Here is a 23,357-nt window from a genome sequence, read left to right as displayed (position 1 = left end):
ACACATACACTAATATAAAGGCATTCACAGCAGGCACCTTTGGGTGCCTAAATTAAAGCTTTGCATAGGGAAGTACAAGAAGAGAACTCTGATGAGTTTGATGCAATTACAGACATTTCCAAAAATTGAACAGGGTTAGCTTTTTAAATCTTTGCCCAACTTGTGGCAAAAGTAAGCCTCACTTAAGAACCATCTTTTCTTTGATGAAGATCATCAGTGATTAACCTACTCTTTGAAAAGAGAAATCTAGGGCATAGTTAGGAATATGATCACTGCCAGTGTAGCATAAAGTGAGCAATGCAGCGATATACCCCCCTCCTCAGGAGTCAGGGATCATCTGGAAACTGCTTCAAAAGAAAATGCAAAAGACAAAAATTAAAGGAAGAATCAACATTAAATGTAAGATGCATGGTTCAACTCAAGAAATGCTCTGACAACAGCTTCAAGCATTCAAATGGAAAAATGCATCCCTACTTAATATTATTGATTTTGTGACTGGAGAAAAACCCACAGAACATTGTGTCCAAGCTGTGGGAGACGCTAACTGAGGGCAGACAGGTGAATGCGGTCAAAGCCAGTACTTTGTTCAAACAACAAAACTCAAACAGAACAAAAAGCTGGTCAAAAAAACCCTTGTGGTGAAATCAGTTTCACTGTCTGAAATATATTAATTTTATTAGGTCTTGGTGATAATGAGGTAACCCTTAAAGTCTTTTTGCAAAATTCTGACTTTTTAACCTGATGGGAATGTCTTCAGTGACTTCAACAATGTCAGGACTTTGCCATGAAATTGCAATCAGAATTCAAAATGCTTCTGTGACCATTAACCATGTCTTGCTTTGGTCTGAATGTGGCAAACTGCTACTCTTCATTACAATTTTACATCACTTTTACAAAGGGTAGGAGTTATTCACAGCTGCCATCTAAGGAAGGCAGATAGCTGATAAGGGAGAGCAACAAACTCCTGGAAGATCACTGAGTAATTCTAAAATGAGATTTGTATTTAAAAAAAAAATCTTCCTTTCTCCATTTACAGTGAGGGATACCATGGATGTTAACCTTCTGACCTCCAAACCAGGGATGTATTCACTGTATTTGCATGCAGTGCCATATCTTTACTGAATTCAGCAGCGAGCAAAAGGAGATCTTTGATCAAAACACAAAATTATTTACGTACTAGGGGCTTCACAGAAAACCACTGAACTTACAGGTAGAGTAAAATAATAAATTGTCTTTGTAGAATTAGTCACAAAACATGATTAGCATTTTCAGTTTGCAAAACGGTCTCTACTCAAGCACAGCTCCCAAGCAAGATTATTTTTTTCGTGGTGGGAATATTCAGGTCCCAAGAGTCTGGGAACATCCTTGAAGAGGATTACATCTGAAATTATGATTGTCCATTGGTCATTATTTTCACTTCAGTTAAGACAGAGATGTGAATGAAATGCCATTATACACAGTAATGAAGAGGAAATGAAAAGGGAGTCAGATTAGAAGCAAGGACTGATCTCTTCCAAAGCACAGGACTGATGGGAGTGAGCACTCAGTGACAGCACCTCTGGCAGTGCTGCCTGTTGAAGTCTCTGTTAACACCAGACCAGAATCTTGGGCTTTGTGTACTGCCTAAGCCCGACATTTGACCTTTCCTGACACAGGGCATAGTTGGGAAATGTCAACAGCCATAACAAATATTACTGCATGTACCTGGCAAATCACTCATGAAACACTCTTATGACTCTGTGCAGAACCTTGTAAGATGGTTTTGCTTTCTGGAAATAACAGATGTACTGGCAGTACACTAAAATTTTGGTCTACCCCACCCCCACAGACTTGTGTGTGAGCTGACATGCAGGGAACGTGACATTGCAATTGCTCCAGCCTCTTAGTCAACTTAGTTAATTTTCCTGTGAAAACAAGAGAAAAAAAAAAGAAGGTCAGTTTGTAGGCTGGGCACCTACAAATTACTTCAGGAGGGAAGTTTTTCTTTTTCTAAAGGTGCCCACATCGTTGTCTCCCATTCAGGATGGTCTCACATAATAAGTATGTAGAAGACCGGGATAGGTCTAAGTATATACATTTTCATCTGTATCTGCTTTTGCTAAGAAAAATATTTCCACATTTTATTTTAAATAACATCATTTTCTAATGTAAAAGATGATGCAGACTAGTGCAATCAGGAGAAATCCTGAGTAAAGAAAGCGATCTTTAAGGTTACAGTATAGGCTTTCTTGATGTGTATGCATTGTGCCTAAAGTTTCTTCTGTCCTTTCTAGGGGCCTGATTTTCTGCAGAGTAAGTAATCTAAATATGCCGCAGTGTGAAGATAAGATTGTGTGTTCAGTGTGCAGGCATACGTTGCCATTTTTCCTTACCAACACCTCCCACTATTGCTCGGCATGTAGAGGTATTTAATTTGCTGAATTCAACCTGTCATCTGTAACAAATATGTCCTAATCCAATTATATGCATCACAGTTCACTAAGAAGCAGGTAGGAGCCACCAAGCCTTCTTCTCTTTGATCATCCCTGATTTGCACAGTGGCCAGGGGCAAAACCCATGGAGTCTGTGAGAATATATGTGGAGGAAACCTGCAAGGCACAACACCTGAGAGCTACATATTTGATATAAATGACAATTGTTTAAAAGGCACTTCAGCTTCTATTTTACAAAGTTCATTATTGTAGCAAATGTTTTAACATCAGTTTTTTTTCCCTCTATTTCTCTATTTCCATTTATACTGCTGTGCTTTTTCTGATTCCATGGTGGTATTATTGTTGAATACATGGCTGCAACTGTGACTCAATAATTGTAACTATCTGGTTTCCCTCTTTGCCATTAATCTAGTTATTGACTTATTTTCTTAAGAGTCATATATTGCTATGAGATCAGCAGAGAAAAAGCTCATGGAAAAGAGGGGCAGAAAATACAGTTTGTATCCTATGGAAAATTCAGGCATTTGAGAGCTTGTACAATTACAAACTGGATCAAAATATTACATTTTGAAAAATTTACTATTGACCAAAGATTCTAAAATATTTTGTTTTAGATATCTGGGTACTGTGCACCAAGACACTCTCTTTACACAATTAAAATGTTTAATTTTAATGCTATTTAAACCTCAATATTATATAAATATAAAACTTTCAAGCACTTCTGTTTATCCAATTACATATGAGCCGAAATACGTACAGCTTGAAGCTTTCAGGTAATGGTACAACTTGAAGCTTTCAGGTAATTTCCCTTTAAAACATTTCAATACCACAAAACATTGTTTCATCCACATTTTTGGTGAGGAAGCAAGTTCTTTTAGAGAGTTTATAAGACTTACATGTAGATATTCCTTTAGGATTTCCTTTGGGAAACCTGCAATCAGCTATTGTACAATGACTATTTTTTTATCTAGCTATGTGGGTATTTCACGATCATCATTGGATTAATGCATTTTTGGTTTGCAAACAGAATTTTTCAAAGGGGCAAGGGGATGCTGTGCAGACAGACTGCAGCTGCAGATTTGTTGGAGCTATCAGACAATATTGAATGTCTCCTGTCCAAACGCTGAGAGCTACAAGGCTCTATCGACTTCACTGCGGAAACGGATCACAATGAATGAGATTTAAGAAAGGATTAAAAAAACGAGAACAACATTTCCTTATCAAAAAAGCAGCTCACAAAACTTGAGCCTTCCATTCAGGTTTAAAATCAAACTGTTTTCCTGACTGAGCCATTAGACAACATATGGACTAAAATAGATGTTAAAATAAATTAGTGTTTAAACTGTTGCTAGTTCACTTGGCCAGGAGGAAGATATAATTGTTTTTAATATTCATATGTTTACGACAAAGACTGCATGGCTTGGATGACAAACACTGCAGGAAACTTTCCCTTTTTTTTCTCTTTCCCCCTTATGGAAATTGCTGTTTTGATGGCAATCAGTAAGGAAATAATAGAAGCAATTTTTATTTTTTTTTCCTGGCAGCAGGTTTTTAAAAACACGATCTTAAGAGTTCTTTAATGTTTTTGGGCTAATAATGATTCAGTGAATTAATTTAGTTCTCTTGTGAAAATTAAGTGTTTCAAAATTATACACCTATATGAACCACCTCACTCAGAAATACGGCCAGGCCACCAGCTGCAAGGCGGCAGCCACAGGGACAAATGGTGTAACTTTGTAGCTTGACTAATCCTGGACAGGACACTAAGGAAAAGCATTTCTTTTCCAGTCGTTTCCATGGTATCTTTAACACCCAGATAGAGCAAGTAGGACACTGGTTGTTAAAAGTCTCATCCAAATAAATCCTACAAAGTAAATTGCATGGAACCCAATTTATCTACCTTGAATGAAGTTTGCTGGGATTTGAACCTGTGGTTTCAAGAAAAAAACCCAGACAGTTCAAACTTGATGTGCAAATCATTCAGCCATTCTATCAGCTTTAAGACATACACAGTAAATTTGAGACCATACACATACATGTACTAAATCAACACATAGACAGATGTACCTACATTTGCTTGAGATTCATCATGCCCATTGATTTCTGCTAATTCCTTGGCGCTTTTTAACTGCAAAGAGTGAAAAAAACCAAAACAGAACAAAACAAGCACATTACTTCAATATTTCACACAGTTATCTTTGATTTATTTGAAGGAGTGTTTTATAAACCTTCCAATGAGAAAAACAGATGGAGCATATAATTCTAATGAGTTTTTGCTCAAACCATTTTGAAACCAACCTACTTAAGGCTTGATAGGTTGGCAAAAAAAGAAAAATAATAGGACTGGGTCATTATTTTTTAAATAATAAGATTAGAAAGTAGTTTCAAGGCATAAAAGGTACACAGATTTCTCTCTCAAGAATAATAAACAATTTAATTTCCCATTGTTGTTGCTATTAATTTAAACTTTACAATATTTGCAAGTTGCCACTAGCTAAATTGTGTTTTGCCAATGATTACTTTTGAATGATATATTTTGAGGTAAGATGCTGAAGTGCTGCTATACATTGTCTTCCTGACAACATACCTAAATAACTGACATGGCTCCTGGGTATGATGGAAAAGTGAAAGGGGAAGTGAAGTGAAGAACAATTTAACCAGTGGCAGGAAGAACAGAGGGGACACTGCAAATATATGACCTGAACAAAAACTTTTTTTTCCCTCCTGAATTAGCTTTTAGGGGAAAATCCAGGATTACATTGGGAATTGTAAAGATCACTCTCAGGAGATTTAAGGAAAGTCCTAGCTCACATCTTGAGCCATAGTGAAATATGCTGTCATTCATCCTGTGATTGAGCAAACAGAGCAAAGAGGAGACAACTCTCCTGAGCCTATAAGACATGGAGGCTTGTACACTTAAATGAAACTCATAGAATAATTTGCTCTTTAGATTAAGCTCTGAAAAGACATGCTTTTATTGTAATTTAATTCACAATAGATATAATGTGGAGGAAGGGGATGGAGGGAGAGGAGAGGGATGGGGAACAATAAACACAACTTTCCTCTGAATTACTTTTTTTTTGCCAAAGAAACTGGGTTTGGTGTAACTGTTGATTCTACAGCTCTGATTGGCAACAGTTCTAAAATCCTGATGAAATGGAACACTAATATGTATTGATTAGTGTCTGACTCAGAAGTGTTGGTGGACTACAATCCTAGGGGTTTGGTTACCTCCATCATATTTTTACTACATGGCAACAAGAGCTGAACTGAGTGTGATTCAGCTCCCAGCTGTTCAGTTTCCAACCTGACACTTAAGGTAAGCAGGCCATGCTCTGTTTGTACCTTATTATGCAGGGCTGTGAACTGCACCAATTCAGGAACTGCTGCTCAAGCCACTAAACCAGTCCTCATGAACAGGGAAGAGGGCAACACTTCCTGATAAAGTAGTACAAAGGATATCTGGGGACTGCAAAATCATCAGGTCTCCTGGTTCAATTCACTGAAGCTCATCTTTCAAAAGCCTCAAGAAGTCTGCAATTTATACTGACAGCAGGGTGGTGCATTTCCAATGAGTGCTACATGTTTTCCCTACTCTGAAGAAACAACCATCCTGTGAAACCACTCCACTGTGAGGATAGCTGGTAGGAATGAGCTGAGATGGCTACTTCCAGACAAGCACCAGAATTAAGTATTTATGCATCGCAGTGTGATCAGAAGAGCTGTTTCCTGATTCTGCCCGTTCTTCATTATAGAAATTCACCCATCATGAGCAGTCCTGTTGGGTTGAGCTGAGTTACTCATCTGAATATGAGGTCAGGAGAGCGTGCTCAGTTTTGTAAAACTCTTCTGTGTGCTAATGGAACTGTCCTGAGTGCTCCAGGAATGCAGTTCAGTGCTTACGCTTTGCCTTTCCCTTTCTAGGTTTATAAAATGCCATCACCCCTTGGTGACTGTGGCTCCCTGGCAAAGTGCTCTTCTGGGGACATGCCACATCCCCATCAGCCACATCTGGGTTTGATGGGAGACTGGGCTCAGCCTGCAGCCCACTTTGCTCTGGCAGGCTTTCACCCTGCCAAGGTTTCCCTCCATTATCACCCTGGCACTACTTCATTAGTTGATATGATGCAGATAGGATGCTTGAGCCTCTCCATCTCTTTTATTGCACACTTTTATATGCTCTGAAAAACACACCAGAGCTTAGGCAAGAAGGTGCTTGCATTCCTGCCAAGACTAGGACCTCTGCAGTGTAGATAATGGTAGAAAACTTAAGAGTAGAATGTGTGCAGCTGCATTCCCATAGGTTAAAGGGGTGAAGTCCCTTTTCGTACAATATATTTTTTTCTAAATTATTATTTAAATTATATTCTTCTCTCACGTTAAATAGAGAAATGCTGGAATAGGAAGCTTAAAAAAATGTACAATATTGGAAAAACAGGACTTGCCTTGTCCCCTACTCTGATTCCAGGGTAAATCAGGGGCAAATGTGATGTTAGCAATGGACAATGTGCTGAGGCAACACACAGAGCCAGTGCCAGCAACAACCAGGGACCTGGAAGGAGAAGGGATGAGGAATCAGAAGTATCTGAAAAATCTAATGCTGTGGTGGGGTAGGCCTGACTGAAATCAGCGGGCATGAATCCCTCAGACAACCAGAGCTGATGAGCATGTGCCAGACGTGATTCAGAAGCCTTTTGACTGCTGCAATGCAATATGGTGCACCAGCAAGAGGGACTTCTCCCAGCAGGACATCCCAGCCTGGATGTGGCTGGGAGCATGGAGCAGGAATGCTTGGATGGAGCTGCAACCCCCATGTAAACATGCCCTGAGTGAGGCAGGGCAGGTTCCCTGTGCCAACTTGGGATGAAATGCCAATTTTTAGCACACATATCACAAAACCAAGCCATAAAGTCAAGGCAGGAGTCCTGTGCTATTTATTTTTTAAAGAAAAGCTCTATTTACTTGGTTTGGCTGCATGATTTTCAATACCCATTGTGGATAAAACACACAGATAAGCTTGGTGCTTGTAAAGGAAAGCTGTGAGTCTTGGCAAGTGGGGGTCATTACTGCTAAGGCTTCTGCTGTTCTGGAAAGTTTTGGAACTCGTTCAGGGTTCTTGGAGGAGCACACTGGCTGCCTAGCACTCTTCAGGAATTCTGGCTACTTACAGTCTTGGCCTCAGGCATGTTTCAGAGCTAATTCTCAAGAGAAATGCAGATCTAGCTTGCCTTTCTTCCAGCTACTGTTTCGCCTGTCTGCCTAGCATGAGTGCACATTTGATTCGCAATTAGCAACAGTCTGCAGAGATTCAGCAGTCTGCCCTGGTGGTCCCTACTGGGCCTCACATTGCAAGATCTTCCTATATGTTTTTGCAGCATATAATTGGTATAAAGATATAAAATAACTTTGTGCAATTTCTGTTTCTCTTTTTTTTTTTAAGCGCTTTATAATGCTATACCTTAAAAGCCATGTGAAAATGGAAATGAGATGCAATTAACTCAAGAGACCTGGTGGAATCTGTGTTTATAAAGATTCTGTCATTACCAAATCCATTCTTCCTCATGGCATTTTCTGTATTACAGTCTTGCCTCAGCTTTCATTTAGGTTATCTCTGTGACCATAACAGCAAAGAACATAAATGCTTCTAGAATCTAAATTACTAGTTTGTAGAATATATTTGTCATTAGATATGGTCAATGATAAATGTTAAATGTGGAACAATGTCCTAACTTTCATAATGAACAAAAAAAAATCAGAAATAAACATAATTTACTTTTCCTAATATGTACATTAATTCTATCATCTGTCTGCAGATATATTCAGACCTACATGATGAAAAATCTTGAACATTAGAATCATCAGCATTTTGAATTGCCACCTAAACAATTCAGATCCCCCAGACCTTAAACTGCAAACACTTAACCAAGCCATCAAATATTTTAGCTGAGAGTTTATATAGAAAGGGTTAAAATAAGGTCTCAAAGCAGAGACTGTGCCTGTGTCGCACAGGTGGGGATTTTAAATTTCAATTTCAGTGTGTCCAAGCCACATGGTCTAATCAGAAAACACATATTTGTGCACACTGTGCTTGCACATATAGCACTGTTTCTTCTCTAGATTTACAGATTTAGGGCCAGACATGCTTTTTGCTTTGTAGCTATCCATCTTACCATCCTTATAAAACAATACTGTCAAATGTACTTCTCTGTGTCATAGTACACCCTAGTATGAAAGAAGGTGGGATAATCAGATTTACAGAGATTTGATTCTCATTGCTGAAATAAGTGCATTGATAACTGCTTTTTAAATGCCATTGTTATAATGCTACTGTAAGTTTTTTATATACTCATACTTGTGTGAATTACACAGGAGATGCCAAAATGTTTTTTTCAATACTATTCTTAAAAGGAAGAACTGTTTTGGCTCAGCTATATTTAACTTCCCCAACATTTTTTTAAATTCAGAGCAAAAACACTTACCACTGGTATCTATATAGAATACTTAAGAGGAAATACTACTCAAGACGTGAAATCCAATATTGGATAGTATAAAGTAAGGGTCCATTTTCACTCTATTATCTGAAACTCTGTTAACCAAATCAGAGCAGACAGACAGGACACGTAAGGTTAGGTCTTGCTCACAACATATTCTGTGGTCAGACTCCTACAGGTTTTGGAGGTGAAGCCATGAGACTTTCAGAGCTAATGGTTTTGCCTTCCTTCCTCGTAGCATGCCTAAGCCAGCAATTTTCTCCTGCCAAAATCACTCACCTGTTCCTGCAGGACTTTAAGCATTGCTTGTGTATGCGTTTGCTCTTCCTTTGCTTGCTCCAGTTCAGATTTTTTGTTATTTAATTCTTCCTGTATGCTCAGCAATTGCTGCACAAACAAAAGAAGTTTCTGGTTAGCCTCGTCTGGATCCAAAGCAGTTTAAAATCCCCAGTTTGACAAATCCTCATTTCAAACAATGTTTTGCAGTCTGCTCCTACATTTATTATTGTTGCATAATCTGCTGTGTCTAAATGGACCAGAGGTAAATTGTTTTCATCTGCATCTCCTTCTGCGGCAGTGCACCACGAGTAATGCATCTGCTAATGTGCGTTAAGCTATTTGTTACATTAAAGCAGAAACTCCTGGTACAGCGTGTCATCCACAGAGTGACTGTCACATTCGTCTGAACCAAAATCTTATTTGTAGAAGAATATGTGGTGGTTTTAATAAGACTGGGGTAAACACTATGGCACATAAATAATTTAAAAGCACAGCCCTTTAATATAATTAGTCATTGGCCCACAGCCATTTTCATTCTATGCAAAGCAATATTCTGGAAAGCTTTCAGACTGACTTGCCAAGAAGACAAAAGCTTTCCTTTTTTTTTTTATTTTTTTTTATTTTTTGTCTTGTGCTGCAATATTTTATTAGATCAGGAAGACTGATGCCCTACAATCAATATATCAGCCAGGAAGACTACTGATCTACTGTCAAAACAAAAAGCTATGACCAAAATCTATTTTTATTAAGAGAATTCTGGGATGAAGGAGCATATTTGAAAGCCCACGTCCCCTGGTCTTTGCTAGCTTTAGATTCTGCATAGATTTATTGTGACTGTCAAGAGCAGGTCAGTAGATTTAATTAATTCTGAAATACTTATATGTTTTTGCATTGATTTGAAGAACGTTAGACAATGATGAAGAGCAAGAGCAGACAAAGAGGCTAAGAAAAGAGTTCATGTGTTTTCTCTCAGTGAATAAGAAAAGAAACTACGACTTTTTGGGGCAACATATTGCTTGTTAGCACACTTCATTTAAAGGAGTAATTGAACTACTAATTGCTTTACTAACATGCATTACTGATTTAACCATGTACCTACATTTAAAGCTTAGTTTATGGTTGTGCTTAGGGCTGGTGGCTGACTCAAACTGATGATGCAGGTGTTCAGCATCTTGGTAAGCTACAGACAGCAAACCTAGAAAAAGTCTTGGCCTTGTTCCACTGCACTGGAAGTCCCAGGCATCAAAGGACATGGTGTCAGCATTGTTTTCAGAGTGACTTGGAAACAGATGACATTTCAGGGACTGGTGGTGTTATTGGTAGTATATTTCTGTTGTAAGTGAACATCAGTATGATGGATTAATTCAGCCACTGAAGTAAAAATACACGTGGGTATATGTCTGATTATATCTCACACACTCTACAGTCCAGCGGAGTTGGTTAGCTTTTTGATGGATCATACCACCTGGACTGTTCCCTGGGAGCCTTCAAGAGACATTCTGGTATGTGTTTTTACTCTACCACAGCACAAGATCATTTTGAATCTCAAGATTTTTCCATTAAATAAATAGATCTCTTCCACTGAGGCTCATACCCAAACAACTGTTGTGTGGGAAACTCTGCTTTGGCATTTCTCGAACAGGGACGTGTTCACCTTGCCTGTTGGGTACTACTTCCCACATTTCCAAAAGACACACTGGATTTGTGTACACTGCCATAGGTCACACGCTGATACCCATGCAGGTTCCCATGCAGAAGGGACCATCCAGTCACCCCATGGAAACTTATGTTATAACATACATTTAAGGTTCACCTAGGATAGGTCTAGCTGATGTCTGCAATTTAGAGAGAATGGACTCTAGTCCTCAGAAGAGAAGCAGAGAACACAAAACACCAGAAAGATGCCATAAGCCCTCTCAGTGGTCACTAGCTGAAGCACCTGAGGAGTGATAAGCAGACCGTCACCTACCTAATAGCAGCCAGTGAGATGTCATCTCCTTTGCAGCTGCAACCTGTTTGACCTCACACACCTGAACATATCATGAGAAAGGAGTCTTTGCCCCCATTTCAGAGTCTTCTCTGAGCAGTTATGTCTCCCCTGTGTGGCCAGACTCCACCTTCATCCTGGTTGAGAGGATTTTACTCCAGCTTCTGGGAAAAACCCTACAGGCCACTCTTTCGAACAACATAAACTCACATCTGGATGATCCCAAGAGAGTTTCATTTCATCTTGCCCCTGAATAATCTTTCACTAGTGAACAACTGTTGCAAAGGGGAAACCAAGACTGACTCTTGGGTTGACCTTGTTTACACAACTGAACTTAAACTTCCTTCTCTATCCCACCCACCCCCTCCCCATGGCTCTTCCACATTTCACTTATTGAAGATCAGCTCACAAACATCCACTGTTTTGTTTTCACATCTCTCACTGTGATCTCCCACTGTGATTTAGTCTAATTATATATCTCTTCTTTTGACCCTGACTTTTTCTGTTTTGTGTTTAAGGCAATTTTTCCAAAACTGTCGGAGCATGGGAGGAATTGGTGTGGAAGACACTGAGAGCCCAAGAAAGAGAGGGAGATGTGATGCTCTGCATCTTTGTACTTGGCTCTGGACCAGCGAGGAACAGGAACCCCAGGAAAATATCCAACACTCTCAGTTTCCCTGGGGTAATAGAGTGTGCACTCTTTTTGGAGTATGAACTACAAAGTGCTTGATATGAGATAAAACCTTCTAGCAGTCTTAGTGGTTAAACTGTCAACTATTGAAGGTTTACTGTGTGTGCATAGGCTTCAAAGACAGTAAATGTGTCCTATTTTCACAGGGGTGTAAAGCAGAGTAACTAATATATTCTATCCCCATTCATACATAAGGTTTTCCATTCACAGGACTGGGACCTTCTAATTCAACCTCCAGAGATGTCAAAATTATTTAAAATTTGGAGCCATCCCTTGGGGGTTTAACTTTCTTTTTCTCTCCCTCATATTTATCTCTAAAAGCTGCAGAATCTGCTCATTTTGCATGGGTCAGGTTTGCATATTTCTTTTTCCTGGGCGCTTGATGCTGCAACCAAAAAGTTGTAACAAGGAGTTATACCTGCCAAACAGCATATTTTTCTCCTTTAGTCTCATTTTGGAAAATAAAGAAATAAATGTGACTGAAAAAAATATCAGCCTAAGACAGATGAACAGCCTGAAAAATTTCAGCACAAACATGTGATGTTTGGCAAAGTTAGAAGCAAATAGGAAAAGGATCTCACACTGGCAGAAATGAGACAAGTTTCATAACAGGGACTGCTGTCACGCCTGCTTATAAACAGACAGGTTTTCCATAAAGATTATAATGAATGATGCCAATATGTAGGTATTAATTATTCAGAATTCCTTTTTCATACATAAATCTACTTATTAAAAATTGATCCTATAGATATTTCTTTTGCCCTTCAAATTTCTTGCAAATATATACCACAATCAATCAAAATAAAAAAATATCCTTGGTTTCAATAATTATGCTGTCTGATACTGTTCCACTATTTTGCCATCTCACACAGCCTTTCTGCCAGAGTTTCCCCATGTACGAAACCGACCTACTACACTGATGATCACCACAGCTATACAAGTGTCTGTTCTTTTAATCTTTCCTCACATCTCTGGCCATTCCCTTTAAGCCCTGATGTTCCCAGCTTTGTGACACAGCATTCAGACAGAAGTTCCCCAGTTCTATCAGGCAAAGAACTGATTTCATGGCTATACAGCCAGGAAATATCTGACTCATATTTCTGTTTTATTCCATGTCCTCAGTGTGCAATTCTTTGGGTCTGTGAGGGTGCCCTGCGTGTTATGGAAGTGTCTTTTCCCTCAACCAAAGTGCAAGTGTCAGGAAGCGGAAAAGCACATCACAGAGGTCATCACAGCTCTGATGATCCTGAAGAGAGACACCTGCAGAGCTCCACCAGTAGCAGCCTGGAAGCTCAGCTGGTCTACGTGCAACCAAAAGCGTTTGTCACCACGGCTGCCAGCTTGACCCTAGGAGATGGAGCTGTGTAGTAGGACCAGATCAGACTGGCAGACATCACTAATATCTTCTTACCGGTATTTCCAGAGAGGTGATGGGAAAGCCAGAAAGAATTAACCTCCTGGTTGCTTGTCCAGAGATCAATCAATGCATTTTAGACCCCCCCAAAAAAACGCAAGACACTGCTTCCAGTGGCAAACTGGTCTGTGTAGAAATGGTAGATATCCCTATTCCTTCTTTCATGAGGATGAAAATCCTCCCTGTACATAATAAGCGGGTAGCTAATTTCGTTATGTGGGGCGAAAGAGGGTGTGTGCTTTATTTTGATTTTTTTTCCCACATTCCCACTCCAATGCTGAAGCCCTGCCAGAGACAGTTCAGTACCACCCATATTGCATAGATCTCAAAAGCACAGACAGAAAATTACCATCTTAAACCAATCTTCACAGCTTCTGAAACATTAAATATAGATGGCATTATTGAAGCCAGCTGAATTACTCAGGCTGTGTACAATGCAGTGCCAGTGTGGCCAAGAATGCTAACAACTGAGCAGCACACACTGCCTCGGAATATATGAGAAGTCCTAAAGGGAAAGTAATAGCTTGCTGTTGTGTAGCACTGTGCAGCCATGAAATACTCCTTCTCTTTCCTCTCTTCCTCCTTGCCCACAGTTCTTCATTGCTCCCCAAAAGGCAGTGTGGATTTGAATATAAAATATGGACATACCTAGAAGTGTAGTTACATCCCAAGCCTAGTTGGACAGACAAGGATCCCATAACGAAAGCATGATTTCCAGCATGAAACCAACAACTTTGCGTGCAAAGACAAGGGAGGCAGACCAGAAGTGACCGCATGGCCTGAGGCTGTACTTAGGATGCTGTAAGGCTGACAGAATAATGAAAAAAGAAAACAAGCACTTGCCACAAGTTTAGCAGTTATACTCCTGATTGGTCCTGCCCCTGCTATTTTGTTTATGATTTTCTCTACAGTTGCTTGAAATGAAGTACAAAAAGGTTACAAAATCTTAAAGAAAGGGCAGTAAGGAGGAGCAGACAAAAGAACACCTCTGGGGTGGGAGTGCTGACGTTGATCACAGGCTGTGCAGGCAGTTTCAGCAAAACCAGCCTGTTCAGCCACAGGAAGGAGGCACAGACTCTCCCATTTATGGAATAGCTGCAGAATATCCAGAGATGATCTCTGTTAAAGGTCTCTGAAATCAGTGTATCAGTCAAACACGGATGCCTTACACAAGTTAACTGAGCCAACTCAGTTGAATGGTCGTCTTCAACACCCAGTGAATTCAGGCAAACTGGATTCTCCTGCTCATATATAATGTGTAGGAGAAACATACTCATATTACTCTCCACTTATTATCTATAGGAAATATATCCCTATACCGGAAAAATGGATTCATTAGGTGCCTAAAAAGAAGGTGGAACTTATGTGTCTCAAATATGCAGGCTGTATCCCAATCGATGCTACTTTTTTCAGCCCAAAAGAAACCAAGACATAGATGTAAAATAGTAACCCTGGGAAGCAGAACTCACTTGTGCAAAAGTGAAATACTTTCCCTGAAACTACACAAGAATCAGAGATCTGAAAAGTACGAAACCACGGCCATTCAAATGACTGCAGAGTTCACCTAAATATTAAAGCACTCACTTATGATAGCAATTTCTGATGTTTTATTATATTTTTCCTTTTTCCTCAAGTGAAACCTCATTCCATCTTTTCTAAGTTCATCTTATATAAAGAAAGAGAAATGAAGAGTTTTCCAAATGGAAAATGACAAAATTCACCAGGAAATGAATGTTTTGAAATTCTTAGAAGCCGTTCACAAATACAGAGGGGAAGGATGGGAAACGTTTCCTTTCAGAATCTTCCTTAGGTAGGAGGAAAAGAAAAAATGAATTAAAATTAAATCAACCATTTGCAAAATAAAAATACAAATCCCTCTCCCAGTACTTCCATGGACTGTCTGGAAGAGTGTCTTTCTCTTTTTGCAAGACAGACAAGATTTCATATCACAAATGGCCAGCACATGGCAGGCTTGAATAATGAGAAAGTGACTTCCCAGCTGAGCAAATATGCATTAGTAACAAGACGCTGATGAGGCCTGACAAATCACCAAGGAAACGGGAGAATGTGAAAGACAAGTCAAAGAAGCTTTAGAAATGAGCCCTCAAGGAAGTTAGCCATGTTGCAGTAAGGCATTATTAAAATAAAGAGTATGGCTGTGGGTTTGGGCTTTCTAAGGGATTGAAAAGAAACACAGTGTAATAGCGCAATGTTTCCCATCCCTGCCAGCTCTCAGGGATGGCTGTGTCCCTGGCTGTACGGATGGCATTATTTGGATGGATAATAGGGTTTCCAATGATAGAAGAAGGGTGGTAAAGAGGTACATGTGGATGAACAACCCAGCTCCTGCCTGCTGGGCATTCACCTGCACAGTGAGTTTTCCTGGCTCTCTGGCCAGAGGCAAAGACCACGCTGAATGTCTTTGCTCTGCAGGTTAACCACCCCAGAGGGGGCTGAGGAGCTGGACACACACCTGATGGGGAAATGCGTGTGCTGGCACTAAAGAAAAAATCAGACCAGCTGCTTCCTTAGGGAGGTGATTGCCATGCTTCCCTTCCCTGCTTTTAGACAGACTCCAGAGGTCCTACAGCTCTACAGTGCTCAGAGTAGTTGCAGGCAGGCCTGTATTCTAAGAAATAAAGCAAAATTGGAGACAGGTGGACATGGACACACTGAAACTACCTAGAGGGAGGTTACAGAGGTGGTGGTTTTCTTGAGTAAGGGTTGAGAACAAATATTCAGCAAGAAACATTTTTTATCACAAGCAGGAAAACATTCCACATTGAGGGTGGCCAACCTCTTGAGCAGGGCTCAGAGAAGCTGTGGACTCTCCATCCTTGGGGGTACTGAGACCACAGCTGGACAAGGTCCTCAGCAAAACTGAGATGACTCTAGAGATGCCCCTGTTTTGAAGAGAAGTGTACCTGACCTTCAGATCTACCTTCTGACTTCAGTTTTTCTAGGGTTCTAGAGAACAGCTGATAGATATCAGAGAATTAGCTCTCAATTATTTTGCTTCTGTGAGGTTTAGCAATTCAGCCACACCAGCTATAAGAGGCAATGTTAAGGGCTGGGCAGCAGAGGAAAGGAGAACATGGGTGATGCATGTCTACATGGAAAGCTGCAGAGACAGTCTACAGCTTTCCTCTGCCAAGTAATTTTCAAGTATACCTCTTACTCATCAAGACAGACAAGTTGTCTTCAGTCAGCTATGGACTTTTGCAACAAATGAAGAAAAGACCAAATCCTTAGGAACCTTACAGAATGAATCCTTCATCTCATAATTTAAATATACTAATAAGACACTTAGCTCTATAGCATCAGGGATCCTTCTCTGGAATCTGGGTTTCACAGCAAAGGTCTTTTTACACAAGGTTTTACATAAGGTCTTTTATTTTGGTGGTTACCTGTGAAGGGGAGAAGCCTGACAAAAGGCCACTATACCTCATCAATAAAACTCCCTCCTTTTTTTGCTAAATGAGGTGATTGGGATATCACATAGCCCTTGACTTTACTGACAGCAGGTGAGTAGATCCTGATCCTGATCAAAGAAAGAGGACTGATCCCAAATGAGCATCATGTTCCCCCTGCCCTCGTATCTGTCCTACAAGGCCACAGGTTGGCACCTTGCATGATGCACAGTCAAAGAAAGACATGAATATCTAGTCATAACAACATCATCTTCTCCAGTCTTTCACCTGTACTATCAACTGTGAGTTAACTCCTCACCAGTTAATGGCACTTGAGCAGTGTGATCCCATCTCTCCTTCCATGGGACTGAAAATGAGCATGATACAGCATGCCTTTTCTCAACAAAACAAAACAGATCTTTTAAATTTTGATTTCCTATTCATGAAAAAATATTTTATTTATTTTGATGTGGAATAAAAATTTAATTAGAAGAACAATATTATGGAAGAGAATCAATTTACCCAGTGTAATTTCCACTGAAACACAATTCCTAGTAATGGAAACAGAGTTCTTAGCACTGATAGCATCAAACACAATTGGAAATTCTAATCAGCAAGCCAATGCTAGTATTTAGGATCTTTTAAAAAATTCATGTAAGATCACTGGACTGTAAAACTTAAAAGATTTGTCCTTTACCACCACTAGACTACGCAACCATGTTAATGAACATATTAGTTGATTTATTTCATATTGTAAATAAAATGTGTGCACCCAATTATTTCTCTATGAAGGGTTTATTCTTGCTGCCAATCTCAATCTAGCTTTACCAGCACTAGCAGGAAAAAAGATGCCACTCTCCTCCATCTTAGAACTATAACAGCTGTTGGGAATATGGTGCCTAAAGTATCTGTGGGCCCTTATTTACACTCCCCTAATATTATTGAAGTGGTGGTTGCAGAAGTGGGAAATCAAACACTACTTTCAATAAAGAAATGTTGTTAAACAGTGAAGAGAAGCCATTTGGCTTGTCTGAGATCAGGTAAATAAATAGCACTTAATTGCCAGCTGCTCCTTTTTTTTTTTTTTTTTTTTTTTTAATATAATCAAAAGAGTAAGTGTTTTCTGGAAGTTTAAACATGGATTGGACTGTACAGAGCCCTGAAAAGCACAAGTGAACTAAGACAACATTTATGGGAACATTCCTCTCTCTCCTGGGAGAGCATATATTTCTTAACCGGTTTTCAAATATCAGCCACTGGGTGAGGGAAGGAACAGGCATGGACATGAACATCTGGATGTTGGGTCCAGTCCCTCCCACTCAACTTGTATCCATTCCCTTTAAGGTCATCAGTACTGCCATTACTACTCCAGTGCCACTTTCACAGGAAAAAAAAAAAAAAGAAAAAATATCTAACTGGAATTCATACTGCAATTAAAAACATTTCCAACATAATTATTCAGGTCTGTTTATTTACCAGGTAAAGTGCAAATAAAAGGGATATTTTTTATCTCTTATATTTATTCTTATTTAATGCTGCTTTGGAGAAGAATCAGTTTATAGCTGTGCACAAGTACATTGGTTGGGTTGTATGCTGAATACATGTTTGGTGAGCAAGAGGCAGATGGAATAAAAAAAGGCTAGAAATCCCCTCTGCATTTAGGCTATATTAATAAATATAGCCATATCATGCTTCACCTATTCAACAATGATCTTAATTTCAGCACTAAAGTGCTACTAGAACCTGTACATTTAAAGGTATATCATTGTTATAATGGCCATGGCACTTACACAGCACCAGATTCAGCAATTTTCAGGCACCAGCATCTGTGTCTGTGGCTTCTGACATTTCAGAACATTTGTATGTGACAGAAAGGAATGGCTGTGACAGTTAACAACACGTGTGAAGGATCTGAGACCTGCAGACCTCAATGCCAGCTGAGGCTTATTGGAACTTAATAGGTGGTAGATTGGTTAAAAGACTGATGAGGAAAAAAAGCCTCATGATGCCCTGCCCTACTGTCTGTTACAGCCTCCTGCACAGAAATGTTCTTTTTGTCCCTGCTCCCACTGTGGACCATGGGACTATTTAGTTCTACTGCTTGTATGAGAAAAAGCTATGAAAAAAAAGGGAAGGAAAGACCTGAGAAGTGCCATCTTTGCTTGTAGAAAAAACTGCTAGCTCCATCTGAAAATGGATTGGCTCTACTCTAATGGCTGGGAATGGTAGAAATCCAATTAATTTCAAAGGCAGCATAGTGAGGCCAACAATAGTTGCCTTTGGATTTTCTACTCGGAAGAGTTACTATATTTTACAGGTACACGGTCTTGCTGAAAAAGCTGACAGATGCCTCTTGTGACACCTCAATTAGATAAAAGGGTTGTAATCTGTCTCCCAGTGATGGTAGTGTGGAAAATGTGTGCTCCCCACAGTCTGCACAACCAAAGATGTACCCTGACCATCCTTCTTTGAGGTGTAAGCAACGGGTGTAAAGAGGGAGCTGCAATGCAAAATGTGTGCTCCCCACAGTCTGCACAACCAAAGATGTACCCTGACCACCCTTCTTTGAGGGAGCAACGGGTGTAAAGAGGGAGCTCTCCAACAGCAGTTCCTACCCTCCCAACCACAAAAGTGAAGAATATCACAGACAAAACAGTACTACCCTGCATGAACACTGAAAGCCTGAAATGAGGTGTAGGGCTGGATATTAGGAAAAATTTCTGCACAAAAAGGTTTGTCAAGCTTTGGAACAGGCTGTCCAGGGAATTGGTGGAGTCACCATCCCTGGAGGTATTTAAAAGATATGTACATGCTGTTCTTAGGGACATGGCTTAGTGGTGGACTGGGCAATACTGGGTTAATTGTTGGATTTGATGATCTTAAAGGTCCTTTATCACCTAAATGATTCTGTGATTTTATGATTGTTAGTCATCTGGCATTTATCACAGCTCTTTAAAGAGGTGTATAAGTCTCAGATGCATGTGCTATTTATTTTACATGTGAAATGATTAGTGAATTACAAAAGAAAGTCCTCAGTAGGTAGGAAATGTCAGGAGCAATGTGGCCTTTGCAGAAAGACCTTGAGCTGCATATTGAACAGCAAGGATGGGAAAGTATTGAACAGGTGATGATTGACTGTGTACTCTCTGCCTGGGGCACCAAATGGGGAAGGGTCTCTCAGGTATACAAAGCAAAATGCACAGGCAGTGGTTCTGGCAGCTCCTCACTTCTGAGTGTTCAGGTTCACAATCTGCATTGCAATTCACATTAAATTGGCCATGTCCAGGGAGAAAAAGAAGAGAAGAGAAAAGTGGACTCTTATCACACTGCATCAGAGTGACACCCATGTGGGTCATCAGCAGGGCCAGAATGTGTTCAGTCTCCTGCTGAGACATGCTGAGCTGAGCTGGTGGCACTCACAGCAGTGTGTCAGCCTTTATGTCAGCCCTGCACCCACCACACATGACTGTTCCCTTTGTTCTGGCTTTCCAGCCTGAGCACTAATTTTAAGAGAGGCATGGCAGCGCATCCCCTGCTGCTGCAATAACCCCGTGGCTGGGCTTTAATGCACCCCTGCCAGCAAAGGGGAGCCTGTGCTGTCACTGCGTGTTAGGAGTACGAACCCAAGCCCAGCCAGTGATTCAGGCCCCTCAGGGGATGGGGGCAATGAGGTGCCTCTTAAATATTTGTCTCTGACACACCCCAGCATGTGCAATAGCAGAACTGTAGGCACTAGTATACCTTTCCAGGACATAACATAGATGGAAGCACAATTTAAATGGGGATTTGTGAATGACACCCTTGCCTGCAGGAGCTAAATTCAGCCCATCATGCTCAGGGAGTTATGAAAGAACATTATCCTACATTTACATGATGCAGTGAAGCACCATGCAAAATTACCAGCCCACTGGCAAATGTATCAGTTCAGGAATCAGCACGGCTGTACAAGCATGGCCCCACATCTTGGCCAGTTAAGCCTGACAAAAAAGGTAGAGCTAACTTGTTAAATTAGAGTCATGGTAAAGGACGTGCTCTATAGAATCAGGATTAACCTGAGGCTTAAAACATTGCACTGATGTGGAAGTGGTTCATGAACAATCCTTGATGACCAGTAAAAATCTAAAATTTACTTGAACACATGCTAATGAGTGTCATCTCCTTTGTGGAAAACTGACATTTTTTTCAAAGGCTTGCTAACACTATCAGTTTCAAACAGATTGTATAAAGGATCTGGGAACCACATCATTAATTCAATAGAGACTGTCAAATTCTGAGCCTTGGTTTCAAAGCAAGGTGGTAAATAAAGGTGGCAAGTGCATTTCTTCAAGAATTATATTTGATGGACAATATACAATAAAAGTATATTTTTCAGGCTTTGTTCTTGGAATGGCTGAAAGATTATGCTGAGGATTTTTTTCAAAAGAATTCTGCTTGCTATTCCACATGTAATATGCTAAAACTAAATGGTTAAAATTTGGAAAAATTATATACCCACTGAAAATTGAGGCTTATAATTTCAACCATTAAGCAACACTTCTAGGTGATATTTTCTGCATTACCTATAGTCATGTATCAGATGAAACATTTCAGACAGAGAGGCAAGATTAAAAAAATTCTTACAGCTGTGCTGTGAAGTGTTGCAAAAATAGTTACAACTAAAACATCCTTTCTTGTGATCACAGATTTTTTTAGAGCATGCCAAACACTGCTGGAAAAAGAGCCATTCAAAAAGTGATCGTCTTGGTATATGTGTTCTCATATAGAAATAAATTGAAGGCAATACCACCTATGCAGCAGTGACAAGTTAATTCAATTTCCATCTCAAAATCAGGTAAAGTGTATCTCATTTGTTACCATGGATACAAGACATTATTTCCATTTGTTTGAGATCTCACAGTGGGTATGAAATTAAGCTGTGACACAGTTTTATGGAGGAAGTTGACTAAAACCCCATAAGTTCAATGTCATTAGTCCAAAGGATTTTCTTTTTTTAGACACAGCAAATAAGGAGGTTGCTACTACTGCCCATAAGGTACACTTCATAAGCAAACATCTGTGTGATTTTCCTGATGCTACTTTAGATCAGTGGGAGTGATGGAAGAGAAAATAAACATTCATTTCATCAGTCCTGCAAACACAGGGAAGAATTCTGAAAAACATCCAGATGGTAGAAGTATATTAAAAATACATCGGTGGTGTGTTATTTGCTATTGTTTGGCATCAAATGTGTTTACAGAAAATGTCTTGATTCTGAGAATGCATCCAATTTTTCTCAGATAAATCTGCTTTTCAGGCTGCAGCTCAAATCACTTGTTCTCTGGTTTTCAGAGTTAGAAGAAGTGCATGAAAGAGTAGGGGAGAATGAGGAGAAAAGAAGAAGGAGAAATATGTTTTTCAATGCTGACATATATGAAGGGTTCAGGAATTCAGTGGCATTCAGTTTACCTTGTCTGAAATTAATTTTAATATATACAAAAGGATAAAAGGGAATACAGGTCTTCTTGTTAAATTATTTATACTCAAGTCCTGGATATATATTTAATATTTCATAGTGAGACTGATTTCCATAGATGCTGAGCACCTGCTACACTGATGGATTTCAGCTAAGATTGTCATCTCTCAACATTTACAAGACCAAGCTGAGATAAAACTGAGTCTACCTAAATCAAAGGTTTATTTCTACATATTCATGCATTAATTGCATGAAAATCACAAAGGTTATGGGATGTCATGACTGTGGCTAATTACTGAAATCCAAAACCATCATCCAGCTGCTTAACTGACTGATAATTTCCCACCAAATGTTCTGAACTTCACGTCCTGTGCTTCTGTGTTGCTGCTCTCCTCAGCACATTGTCAGACTGGATTATCTGCAGTGTCTTCTCCAGCTCCTTGGGCCATCTCTAATTATATCCCATTGGGAGCAAATGGGTCTGACCCTGAGACGGCAAACTAGAAAAATTGAGAACCTCACAGCAAAACTGTCACGAACACAGAAACTCTCAGAGGAGTAGGGACTGCAGTGTCCATGGCCAGCTGAACAGAGAGATAAGTCAGTAACTCTGTGTTATTGATTTGCATTATTAACATTTGCTTGAAGTTCAATACAAATCTATTTATATTCTACAGACTTGATTATACTTCATCCAGACCCCAGACAGAAAATTATAATAATGCCAAATGGGTGCTAGGGCTCCAGAATTTTTCTGCCTCCTTTTCACTAATTTTAATGGAGAATTAGCACCAGGATTAAATACAGCACAATTTTTACATATGGTGTTAAATTTATTAAAACCAGTGATATTTAAGTATCCATTTATATAAGGATAAGATCATGAACAGACCTCAAGCTTATCTAAAGTATACAGAAACCTTAAGTGTTTCTGAGTAATGACTTAATTCTGAAGTCTGGGAAAGATTTCATTCCTGAATTATCAATTACTTATTTTCAACTTTTAAAGTATTTTGGTCAGAATTATTCCACCATACAATAATCACCCTGATTTTGTTAAAAATTGCAGGCTTAAAGGGGCTTGTGTTGATATCAATATGTGTGCAGGGTTGCCTTGTGCATTAGCTGGATTTGCAGACTTGCTGGATTCGATGGGCACCAGGACAGCCGTGCAATTCCTAACCCAACTAGGCAGCTCAAA

At 39.7% G+C, this 23,357-nt stretch overlaps 1 protein-coding gene across 3 annotated transcripts in view; it reads right to left on the bottom strand.

Annotated features, from left to right (window-relative positions):
- The window catches only part of ENOX1 (ecto-NOX disulfide-thiol exchanger 1), a 354,413-nt gene that overhangs the window by 18,176 nt on the left and 312,880 nt on the right, over positions 1 to 23,357 (bottom strand). For all 3 annotated transcript variants that reach the window (XM_041467082.1, XM_041467084.1, XM_041467083.1), the window contains 2 exons: positions 9,203 to 9,310; positions 4,504 to 4,560 (listed from right to left, as the gene is read on the bottom strand). In XM_041467082.1, the coding sequence (XP_041323016.1) occupies positions 4,504 to 4,560; positions 9,203 to 9,310 (165 nt within the window). The remainder of the gene's footprint in view (positions 1 to 4,503; positions 4,561 to 9,202; positions 9,311 to 23,357) is intronic.

This window comes from Pyrgilauda ruficollis, unplaced genomic scaffold (assembly GCF_017590135.1).
Source record: "Pyrgilauda ruficollis isolate IOZ18807 unplaced genomic scaffold, ASM1759013v1 scaffold20, whole genome shotgun sequence".
NCBI lineage: Eukaryota > Metazoa > Chordata > Aves > Passeriformes > Passeridae > Pyrgilauda > Pyrgilauda ruficollis.
Note: the sequence above shows the minus strand (reverse complement) of the source record. Positions and strands in the feature narration are given on the sequence as shown.